Source organism: Eriocheir sinensis, chromosome 16 (genome assembly GCF_024679095.1).
Source record: "Eriocheir sinensis breed Jianghai 21 chromosome 16, ASM2467909v1, whole genome shotgun sequence".
NCBI lineage: Eukaryota > Metazoa > Arthropoda > Malacostraca > Decapoda > Varunidae > Eriocheir > Eriocheir sinensis.
The window spans coordinates 6,649,378-6,662,071 of NC_066524.1; the positions used below are offsets into that span (position 1 = coordinate 6,649,378).

General features: G+C 44.6%; 1 protein-coding gene across 3 annotated transcripts in view; it reads left to right on the forward strand.

The window, feature by feature from the left end:
- Positions 1–12,694, forward strand: part of LOC126999221 (uncharacterized) — an 88,301-nt gene that overhangs the window by 33,546 nt on the left and 42,061 nt on the right. For 2 of the 3 annotated variants that reach the window (XM_050861551.1, XM_050861552.1), the window contains one exon: positions 9,042–9,164. The exons of the other annotated variant lie outside the window; for it this stretch is intronic. In XM_050861551.1, the coding sequence (XP_050717508.1) occupies positions 9,042–9,164 (123 nt within the window). The remainder of the gene's footprint in view (positions 1–9,041; positions 9,165–12,694) is intronic. 3 annotated transcript variants of the gene reach the window in all.

A 12,694-nucleotide genomic window follows, 5' to 3' on the forward strand; every position in this document is an offset into this window, starting at 1 on the left:
TTCGCTGTATCTATCATAGTGTGAAAAAAAATTCTTGCTGCAGTAACTGCGAGTGCTCCAAGAGTGGAGATAAACCCCGTCCTTTTCTCTTTGTTCATGAATTAACCTATTATAAACACATAAATAGGCATTTTCTTACCTTTAACAAGAAATTGGTGGGCAGGAGTGGGCACTTCTATGGAATCTGGGTTTCCCGCCTGGCTCAGTTTCTATTCGCTGGCCAAAGTTGCCAGTTATGCATTTTCTGCTGTATTGCTACCAAGCTGGACAAGTGAGCCATCCTGGCAGCGCTGCCTTCCACATTGTCAGCGAGCGAGCCATGTCATACACTCACACTCTCTCTTACTCTCGATCAACCACAGTTTCTATTATTGCTCTCTAAATCATACTTTAAATAAGATACAAAACGGTAATTGTGGAGATTGACTCCGCGCCTCGAAAATACAACATTACGCCTCCATATTATATTGTTAAGGGACGCATATTTAAACTACTCCAACCGAACTTTAACCCGGTAGCAGCGAAATGCCATTTTGTGGCTTTACCGTGTAGCAGCAACGGGCCAAATTTGTGCCATGATATAAACCCCCCAAAATAGATGATACATAATCTGATCACAAATGCTTTGATATATATTATGAAATGGTTTGTGTGAGGGGTGATTTTTTCTCATTTTTCTTGCTTGGAGGGACCATTAAGAAACATGATCCCCACTGCTACTGGGTTAAATAACCTGACCTCTAACGGGGGGCCTCGCCTCCCTCGACCCCCCAGCGTGGTAACACTGCACTGAGACTGAAGCAGAAAATGCATAACTGGCAACTTGATCCCGTGGGTAACAGCTGAGCCAGGCAGGACCCGGATTCCATAGTGTTTCTAGGGGGAGCAATAATTTTATATGGATTTTTGAATAGTACGGGGGTCCTGGGTCCCTAACCCCCATATTATTTGAGGGACGACTGTATATTAAAATACCTCTATACCGCAAAATCCCGCGATATAGCGAAAAATCCGCGATACGAAACTAAACATTTACAATTTAAAAATCCACGATACAGCGAGACCGCGATAAGTGAACCACGATATGGCAAGGGATTACTGTAAACCGTAAAACATTAACCGGTCCACTACTCGAACTACAACAAAAAGACATAATGTAGGCTACTTAGTACTGGCCCGATGTACATTTCCTTCTTGTGGCCCGATTGCAGAATATTTATGTCGGCCTTATAGAGGGGTTGCACGTGACGTCATCATCAGCGATCAGCTGATCACTTCTCAGCCACCCCGCAAAGGCCCGCCATTTTGGGAGGCACATATTTACCTCAAGAGAGCTCCTCAGCTTTTCCCCGCCATGTTACTGTGTTGGTGTTTGTGTTAGTGGCCCATCTATTACTGTGTGGGTGTGGGTGTGTTAGTGTCCATCTATTACTGTGTTGGTGTGTGTGTTAGTGTCCATCTATTACTGTGTTGGTGTGTGTGTTAGTGGCCCATCTATTACTGTGTGGGTGTGGGTGTGTTAGTGGCCCATCTATTACTGTGTTGGTGTGTGTGTTAGTGTCCATCTATTACTGTGTTGGTGTGTGTGTTAGTGTCCATCTATTACTGTGTGGGTGGGTGTGTTAGTGTCCATCTATTACTGTGTTGGTGTGTGTGTTAGTGTCCATCTATTACTGTGTGGGTGGGTGTGTTAGTGTCCATCTATTACTGTGTTGGTGTGTGTGTTAGTGTCCATCTGTTACTGTGTTGGTGTGTGTGTTAGTGTCCACCTGTTACTGTGTTGGTGTGTGTGTTAGTGTCCATCTATTACTGTGTGGGTGTGTGTGTTAGTGTCCACCTGTTACTGTGTGGGTGGGTGTGTTAGTGTCCATCTATTACTGTGTTGGTGTGTGTGTTAGTGTCCATCTGTTACTGTGTGGGTGGGTGTGTTAGTGTCCATCTATTACTGTGTGGGTGTGGGTGTTAGTGTCCATCTATTACTGTGTGGGTGGGTGTGTTTGTGTCCATCTATTACTGTGTGGGTGTGTGTGTTAGTGTCCACCTGTTACTGTGTGGGTGTGTGTGTTAGTGTCCACCTGTTACTGTGTTGGTGTGTGTGTTAGTGTCCACCTGTTACTGTGTGGGTGGGTGTGTTAGTGTCCACCTGTTACTGTGTGGGTGTGTGTGTTAGTGTCCATCTATTACTGTGTGGGTGTGTGTGTTAGTGTCCACCTGTTACTGTGTGGGTGGGTGTGTTTGTGTCCATCTATTACTGTGTGGGTGTGTGTGTTAGTGTCCACCTGTTACTGTGTGGGTGTGTGTGTTAGTGTCCACCTGTTACTGTGTTGGTGTGTGTGTTAGTGGCCCATCTATTACTGTGTGGGTGTGGGTGTTAGTGTCCACCTGTTACTGTGTGGGTGTGGGTGTTAGTGTCCATCTATTACTGTGTTGGTGTGTGTGTTAGTGTCCACCTGTTACTGTGTGGGTGTGGGTGTTAGTGTCCACCTGTTACTGTGTGGGTGTGTGTGTTAGTGTCCACCTGTTACTGTGTGGGTGTGTGTGTTAGTGTCCACCTGTTACTGTGTGGGTGGGTGTGTTAGTGTCCACCTGTTACTGTGTGGGTGGGTGTGTTAGTGTCCATCTATTACTGTGTGGGTGTGGGTGTTAGTGTCCACCTGTTACTGTGTGGGTGGGTGTGTTAGTGTCCACCTGTTACTGTGTTGGTGTGTGTGTTAGTGTCCATCTATTACTGTGTGGGTGTGTGTGTTAGTGTCCACCTGTTACTGTGTGGGTGGGTGTGTTGGTGTCCACCTGTTACTGTGTTGGTGTGTGTGTTAGTGTCCATCTATTACTGTGTGGGTGTGTGTGTTAGTGTCCACCTGTTACTGTGTGGGTGGGTGTGTTAGTGTCCATCTATTACCATGTTGGTGTGTGTGTTAGTGTCCATCTATTACTGTGCGGGTGTGTGTGTTAGTGTCCATCTATTACTGTGCGGGTGTGGTTGTTAGTGTCCACCTGTTACTGTGTGGGTGGGTGTGTTAGTGTCCATCTATTACCATGTTGGTGTGTGTGTTAGTGTCCATCTATTACTGTGCGGGTGTGGGTGTTAGTGTCCACCTGTTACTGTGTGGGTGGGTGTGTTAGTGTAGTGCCCCAAAACGAGCACATAACGTCTGGACATTAATTTTCCTCTACAAACTTATTGAGAAAGGTTCGAACCGTCGTCGAAGGATATAACCTTCCCTGCATAATTATTAGTTAGTGTAACTGGCGATCAGCGGCACGCACTCCCCCTCTCTCCTATCCGTTGCTTCTCTTACCCCCTCCCCCTTCATGAGGTAACTCCCGCCCCCACCGCGCTGGGCGAGGTTAGTCATCTGATACCTTTCGCCCGGCTTACAGGTAGGCGCTGTTCTCCCTGGATATAACTTCCCAGTTAAAAATTAGTGTTCACATGATTTATAAGGGTTACCACAGTTAGTCATCTGATACCCTTCACCCGGCTTACAGCTAACAGTGGGTGCCCCCGGCACCTTCGCCGTCCTGGTGAATGGAGCACCCAGCCCAGGAGCCATAAGACATCACCTCGCCGGCAGATCAGTCATCCCTCAATGCCTGTAATCACCTCCTCCCCAGTCATATTGGGAAGCCCCTTTTAATTTCTTTCCCCAACACACACACTAGTTAGGATGGGTGTCAAATCGTCGTGTTTGTAAGGAGTTTAGCAATCCCCCCCCCCCCCCCCTGTCGTGGCCTCTGTGACGCATCAAGATACGTAGGGAAAAGTGCTGTTGTGAGTTTCGTGATTGGTAGGAGGAAGGAGAGTGTTGCCGTCGCCTATATATTTATAAATGTTTTCCCCCCATTTTCTTTGTATGTATTGCATTATCTTGTCATATTGGTAATAACAGAATAATGACAGGGTTGTGACTTTTGAGGCCTCCGTCGCCCTTGGTCCTTTTAAGACTCGCTGTCCCGTCGCCGTTACAGGATAGGTTGAGTTAAATCGTCTTCCTTCCCCCCCCCCTCTTCAAAGGGTGGCAGATTATTTATAAATACCCAGTGTCCTAATAAACCAAGACCATATAATGTAACACTGCTTGTTTCCTCCCTACCCTACCCCATATTCCACGTTAATCACTTGTAGGAGTCGCCCTAACTCCCTCCTCCTTCGTGTCATACTTAACACACTACCAAAATTCTTTTTTTTCCTCTTCATTAACAAAGACACGAGGAGAGAGTAGGGTTGTCAGAGTAGTTTAACGTTCTCTTGATTGTCTTAGACTCCATTCCACACCATGAATTGGTTTCGCGGTTATTTTTTTATTATGGATTTTAGTTTTGTTTTCTTGTGAACCCCCACATACTCAGTGGTGCCTTAAATGAAAAGCAGGAGAGCCGAGGGCACCACAGGTGTGGGTGTTAGTGTATCTATTACAATATGGGTGTGAGTGTTAGTGTCCATCTATTACTTTGTGTGTTAGTGTCCATCTATTACTGTGTGGGTGTGGGTGTTAGTGGCCCATCTATTACCGTTACTGATAGGTGCTACACTGCCACTTGCAGTAGGTAGACAGGGGCTGCCAAGTATAGGTCATTGGGCTTTTTGCAAACCCCTTATGTTCTTATGTTCTTACTGAACACCCCCCGGGGATGCCCGGGGTTAAATTAGTCATATATTCATTGTTATTATCATGAAATATATCTTGAAGTTTGATAATAAGTGTATATACTGTATGTCCATCATCATTTGGCAGCCTAATGGATAGTTATATAATGAAGCCTAGCCTCACTGTCCAGATTATTTGCATATTCACTTAGATTGTGTCATGAAGACAGGAGGCACGGGCCAGCCATCATCAGGAGGCAGGGGCTCAGCTGATCGCTCATGCCTCACAAAATCGCTGACAGTTTTTATTCCTAAAACTAAAGGGAAGCGGTGTGACGTCAGTGCAACCCCTCTACAGTACCCTCTCGAGTTTTGCGCTCACTTCGTTCCGAAGGTATAGCGCTAAACTCAAGGATCGCGAAACTTGAGGTATTGAAAACACTGAGAAAGCGTTTATCTGTTCCGACCCATGGAGTTTTTATTTTTTATTTATTTATTTATTTATTTCTTACATGTGGGCTATGGCACCGGTAGACTATCCATCTGGGCCTGATGGTCAGCCCCGAGCCCGTCATGGCGCAGGCAACTGTTTATAATAGCGCCATTATAATTGGCTCATGCTGCTCCCAGGAGCTCACATTTTTTCCTCCTTTACCTCCTTGTTATCTCAAAATACGTACCTTGTAAAAAGGAAGAAAACAGGAAGAGAGAATGGGTTGTTTTAAAGCCACAGATGAAGCCTTACGATTGGCTGAGCTCTGAAAACATGTTTGTGATTTGCTGGGAGCTCAATGACGTCATCGCTGGAGCTCACCCAGTCAGCAGCCTTGTTGCCTTGGGGCAGTGTCACACTGGCCGTTTTCCTCTTCCCGTTGTGGCTACTGGCAACGCCCGTGCGCCCATCCGGGAGCGAGTTGTCGGTTGTCCTTAACCTGTGCGCCCATCCAGGAGCGAGTTGTCGGTTGTCCTTAACCTGGTGTCACACTGGGCATTTTTTTTCCCACTGCATTTGCGGCAGTTTGGGCAACCGGCAAATCCAACTTTTCCGGGTGTACGTCACACCCGGCCAAGGTCGGTTGCCCATATCCACATCCACAACGTAAACAAAGCACTTGCCCTGTATCGACATGGCGTCGTCTACTAAAGTTAAGGCTGTCGCGGCTTGTGCTGCCATTACCCAAGTTATGGACTTGTTGTTGCAGTTAAATGGAAGGAAGAAGCTGTTGTGGGTGTGGCGTGCCTGTGGTTTCTCCGTGCCAGTTCTCATTGTCACCATTGCGCGTGAGCGGCCAACCCACCACATAAACACGTGAATTGAGTAACAACAGAGACACACACACACACACACGCACACGGCGGTGGCCGAACTGGTAGCGTACTGGGCTCACATTCACCGCGTGATGGACGACGCGGGTTCGAATCCCCACGCTACCACTCGGATTTTTCAGTCACCGCCGAGTGGCTTAAAACTACCCACATGCTGTCCTGAAGACCACCCATCAACCCAGACTCTAGAGGAAGCCGTCCAAGCGAATCAAGAACGAGTTCCGGGGGGCAGCATGAGCCAATGCAAGATGGCGCCACTATAAACACTTGCCTGCGCCAGAACGGGCTGGGCCGACCATCAGGCCCCACCTGGAAGAAGCCTTGGGCCGACCATCAGGCCCCACCGGGAAGATGCCTACCGGCGCAACAGGCAAAACGACCAAAAAAAAAAAAAAAAAAAAAAAAAAAAAGACATCATGAACCATGGCAGATGTTTCTCACAAACAAAAATGGCTTCGATATTTTCTAGAGTGTGTTAGAACTTATTTGGTGAGTGGTTCATACAAACCAAACATACCCAATGGCAAGAAGAGAGCAGTGTTAAAGACAACTGCTCTCTTCTTGCCAAGAGCCAGGTTTGGTTCATGTGAGCCACTCACCAAATACATTCTAACACACTCAAGAAATGGTGAAGTCGTTTCTGTTTGTCAGAACATCTGCAATGTGTGTGTGTGTTGTTATTCCATCCATATGTTTATGTGGTTGAGTCAAGATGGATGGGTTGGCTACGCACGCGCAGTGGTGACAATGAGAACAGCCATGGAGGAACCACAGGCATGCCACACCCACAACTATTTCTTTCTTATTTTTAACAGCAGCAACAAGTTTATAACTTGGTTAATGGCAGCACAAGCCGCGACAGCCCTTACTTTAGCAGACGACGCTATGTTGATACAGGGCAAGTGCTTTATTTACATTGTGGATATGGATACAGGCACCCGACCTTGGCTGTGTGTGATGCACACCTGGAAAAGTTGGAGTTGCCGGTTGCCCTAGCTGGCGCCAAAGCGGTGGGAAGAAAAAGCCCTCTGTGACACCAGCTTACGGATAACCGTGAACTCGCTCCTGGTTGGGCGTACGGGCATTGCCCGTAGCCCCAACGGCTGGATGAAAACAACCATTGTGACACCGCCTTAACCCTCTGAGTACCGATGACGATACGGTATCGTCACCACTGGATGTTACCGCCAGTACGGGTGACGATACCACATCGTCACTGAGTTACCCTTACACTCGGTCTTATTTCGCGAAAAGTTTTGGTTCCCCGAAGACCAGCCGGGTATCACGTGATAGCTAGAGAGTTGGGCTAGCCTCTCCCAGGCTCTCGTGATCCTATGGGATACGCCACATAGTGAAAACAAAGGAAAAGTTCAGGACAGCTTACCACCCTCTGCCAAAAACAAAATGTTGTTGCTTCCTGATAATGGGTGACGATACCGTATCGTCATTTTATAATTTTCAAAACCGGTCTTATTTCTCGAAATATAATTGTTCCAGGATGATTAGCAGGGTATCACGTGATAACCAGATACTTCCTATATATATATATATATATATATATATATATATATATATATAAAAGTGTGTGTGTGTGTGTGTTAGCTTTAAAAAAACAGAGAGAAAAGACTCTGTATGTCATGTATAAAGTGTACATAAAGTGTGTATGTGAAGCAACAAGTGGGTTTTTTTTTTTCAGAGAAAAGACTCTACATGTCATGTAGTATATAGTGTAAATAAAGTGTATATATGAATTACTGTGTTTTTTTTTACGAGAAGAGACTGTATGTCAGGTATATAGTGTAAATAAAATGTATATATGATGCACTGAGTGTAAAAAGTGTGGAACTACAAAACCGCGCTGAAACGGAGTGGCTGGCACAGCCGCATGAACTCGCTCTCGGCTGAGCGGGGCTGTGGGTGAGATGAAGGGGGTACACTTCTAAGCTACGGAAAGGGGAATGACAACATTTTTTATGGTTTTGGGATAGATTCGAGTGTTTTGAAAGAAAAAAAAAAATTTTGCACATAGTGCGGTATGGGGTGTACTAGTTTTCTCGCCATAGCGCGGTACTCAGAGGGTTAAGGCAGTGAAGCCGCTGATAAGGTAAGCGTCGGCGATGACATCATTGGACTCCCAGCGAATCACAAGCTTATTTTCAGCACTGTCAGCCAATCGTACGTAAGGCAGCTGCCTTCAACTGTGGCTTCAAAACGACCCGTTCTCTCTTGCCGTATTCTCTCTCTCTCTCTCTCTCTCTCTCTCTCTCTCTCTCTCTCTCGCCATAGCCACAATGTTTGGAGGAAAACGTCCATTGTGATACTACCTTTAAAGGTAACGTGCGTGATGGCGATGGTAAGTAGACGTAACCCGTATGTGTCAAAGCAGCGCGAAACTCGGGGTGATAATGCGCGAAACTCGGGATGGTAAGAATTTAGGACTAACCGCGAAACTCGTGGATCGAGAAACTCGGATAGCACGAAACTCAAGAGGGTACTGTATATTGGCCCGATAAACAAAATCCTTTATGCCATAGTTCCGTTATTTGCTGGTATCGGTCTGGACTTTCGATGTTTGCTGGGTGCAGTGGAAATGAGTTATTTGAGGAGTGCTTGTGGTGTGAGTAGAATGGAGAGAATGAGTAATGAAAGTGTGTACGAACGTTTTGGAATGTGTCACAGGGTTGAAGGGAAGAAGTGTGGAGTGGTGGAAGAAGTGAAGCGACTGACTTTAAAGTGGTTTGGCCACATGGAGGAAAGTAAGATGACCAGAAGGGTGTATGTGAGTGAGATAGAGGGAGGGAATGCTAGAGGACGACCTTCAGTGAAATGGATGGATAGAGTGCAAGAGTGTTAGGGAGAGGGGGGAAAGATCTTTGAGAAGGCAAGGAGGGAGTGTCTGGATAGAGAAAGTTGGAAACTTCTGCTGTCGATGAAATGATGATGAAGAGAGAGAAACAATTTATATAACAGTATATTAATACTGTTACGACTGTCAATGTATTTATATGATTTTTATGTGAATATATCTCCCTCTCCTTATACTGTATCTTATTTATTTCTTCTGTTTTATGTCTACTTTGATGATGTTTATAAGATATTAATGTTGGAAAACCTTTATTTATCACAGAAAAATATGCGGGTTCTTCGGAGCAGCAAGCCCCTCCTATCGCCACGCTCCTTCAATTCTTCAAACTCACGCAAATCAAGTGTCAACAAACAGCGTCCATTCAAAATGCAGCTGCCCAACCTGGTGAGTTACCGCTTATCAAGTTTATTTTGCTGCCTACACACCTTCAGGAGACACGGGGCTGATGGTGGTGGGCTGTGGGTGTGTAGATGTGTAGGGGAAAGGAGAAAATGAGTAATGATGGACAAGGAATAGAAGGTAAAGATGGCGCAAAAGAAGTGCAGTACTTGTTGCAGGAGTTTCTCAGCTCACTTTTTTACAGGGCATTCTGTTCTCTGTCAACTGTGTCTCACCAGGCAGCATCTCGAGACAAGACTGAAGGAGCAAGAAGAGAAAATGGAAGCAGGTCAAAATAAAATAATAGAGCTTTCTCGCACTGTTGCCTCCCTGCAGGAATTGATCCAGGCTAACATTGCTGTGGTGCCTAACCCTTATGTCATGAAGAGATTTTCTGTTCTCTTTTTCTATTACTCTCTCGGTCTGATACGTCCTCTACGCGTATCGAAACACAAGAAATTAATCACAACAATTAAGGAGAGGGTATTCCCTGGCTGCCTGGGATTGAACCTGCGACCAGCGTGATGGGAGAGCCACTCCTTACCGAGTCAGCCAAAGAGGTACCCCATTCGCTTAATGGGTTATGGGAGCCTCGCTCATCTGGCCGTTGCTGCACTACACTTCTCTCATCGTCCCCTTGCCTTCAGCAGTACTGTCGACACCAGTGGACGACACCACGCAGCGGGAGGGTGGTAGTGGCACTGCCCATGATGGCTTCAACGTCGTGAATGGAGGAGCCAAACCAGCCAGACAAGCAATTTATCCTGTTCATTGCTTCAACAGGTTTGCCATTCTGGAGGAGGAGGACGAGCAGGAAAGCACCTTCCTGGTGGGCGACTCCATGATTCGCCAGCAGGTTGTTGAGTTCTGCTGCAGAGTTCCTTGTCGAAGACGGAACTATTGCTATCCTGGTGCTGGGATCGACGATGTAACAGCTGCACCTGAGATCTTCCCCCAGGCTACTAATGATTCACTGTTTGTTATTCACACAGATACCAATGATGTCTGCAATGTCCGGTCTGAGGAACTGCTGGAGAAGTATTGTAGACTTATCCAGCAGTACAAGGTGAAATCAAATAATGTTCTCATTTCATGTGTTCTCCCCAGAATGTTGGCTGCTTTGGTCTTTTACAGTAGGGCCTTTAGTCTAAATAACAGACTTCAACTCTTTTCAGGGAAATGGACGCCGGCTACGTAAGCTTTTGGGATCAATTTTATGGCATGAGGAGTCTATTTCAGAAAGAAGGACTCCATTTGTCTGCAGTTGGAGTGGCAACATTTGGGAGGCTGCTTCACGGCACTGTTCGAGACTTTAGAGCAAAAAACGAGTCGCGCGTTCACACCCCGTCCACTTAAATATAGACAGTTGTCATGCGGCCACCACTTCACTAAATCGTAAAACAACTAACAACTCTGTTTCTCGAGTTATAACAAAAGACAATTTAAGGGTTCTTAGCTTAAATGCTTGAAGCTTAAGGAAATAACATCGATGAATTGCAGTGCCTAACTAAAACAGAAGACTTTGATGTAATTGCCATAACTGAAACGTTTATTGACACCGCTAATAATAGTTATAGATAATTTTATATTTTTCAGTGAAGACCGAGTTAATCGTAGAGGTGGAGGAGTGGCTCTTTATGTCAAAAGTAGTTTACAGCCCGTTGATAAAACACCAGAGGACAGTACCGTAGAACACTTGAGCGTGATTACAAATACCAATCAATCGAAAATCAACATATCCGTCACTTATAGGCCTCCAGGCCAATCACGCGAGGATGGTGAAATAATGTATAATGTTTTGCAAAGAACTCTGAAACATCAGTGATGAGTTGATTTTGGGCGATTTTAATCTGCCGCATATAGACTGGCAGACACTCACGGGATCTGAGGGTGAATTGCACAGGATGTTAAACTTCATTGAAAATAACTGCCTTTGCCAAATGGTTAGTGAACCAACGCGCAATAATAATGTTCTTGATCTTGTATTAGTAACCCAAGAGAACTTAGTTGACAATGTTAGCATTGGCGAACACCTCGGATCATGCGATCATAGACTGGTGCGTCTCGACATCAGAGCTCAAACAAGGATTGCAAAGAATAAGGTATTGGTTCCCAATTTTAAAAGAGCTGATTTTGAAAGAATAAGACAGTCATTAATGAACTTTCAATTAGTATCCAACATCAACGTCAAAGAATCTTGGCAAGACTTTAAAGCTCGATTACTAACTGAAAAAAAAAAATCTGTGCAATCTTGTGAAAAACGCCGTAAAGTTAAAAATCCTCCGTGGTTTAATAATGAAATTAAACTTGCTCTCCAAAAGAGGAACTTGTTATATAGGCATATTGATGCCTACCGGCGCAATAGGCAACAACGTAAAAAAAAAAAAAAAAAAGAAAAGAAAGAAAGAAAAAAAAAAGAAAAAGAAAACCGATAACTCTACCGAAAATAGTAAACGGTACTACAAAGCAAGACGACAAGTCAAAAGTTTAATCAAACAGGCGAAATGGAGGTACGAAGTAAACATTGCGGTAAATTGCAAGTCAGATCCTAAAAGTTTTTTTAGATATATAAACAACAAAAGAGATTCGAAGTGGGATTGGCCCATTAACTGATAATTCGGGCAATATCATGACAGACAGCCAACTCATAGCGAACACGTTAAATTCTTATTTCGCCTCGGTTTTTAATAGTAATTCTTCTGATACTGCTGCTGTTCCTAACATGATTGAAAATCCCAGTCATTCCCTCCCTGACTTTGAAATCATTACAGATGAGGTTCTCAAAGTGCTGCAGTTACTTAAAACTAACAAAAGTCCAGAACCTGATAAAATGTATCCAAAATTACTTAAAGAAATAACAAGAGAGATACTCAGACCTTTAACAATGCTGTTTAATATGTCTTTGCACCATGGTATAGTTCCTAGTGATTGGAAAATGGCTAACGTAACACCCATTTTCAAAAAAGGTGACCGAAAATTACCGGATAATTACAGGCCAATCAGCTTAACTTCAGTTATTGGTAGGTTATTTAAGACAATTATTCGAGATAAAGTAGTTCACTACCTAGAGTGTAATTCACTAATCCTGGACTTGCAACATGGTTTCCGTAACAACAGATCTTGTTTGTCGAATCTATTAACGTTCTATAACGAGCTTTTTGCAGTCTATGATGTTTCTAAATCACTTGAAATTATTTATTTGGACTTCCAGAAGGCATATGATAAAGTCCCACACTACAAGTTGCTTCATAAAATCAAGGAAATAGGTATCGGGGGTAAGCTTCACGAATGGATCAAGCACTGGCTAATTAAGCAATAGAAAGCAAAGAGTTGTAATAAATGGAGTGACCTCTGAGTGGATGCCAGTCACTAGTGGTGTCCCCCAAGGCTCTGTCCTGGGACCTGTTCTCTTCATCATTTACATCAATGACATTGACCTTGGTCTCAATTATTTCATTAGTAAGTTTGCAGATGACAAAAATCGGCAATGCGGTACTTAAGGAATGTGACGGGCGGAGCCTACAAGAAGATTTGCG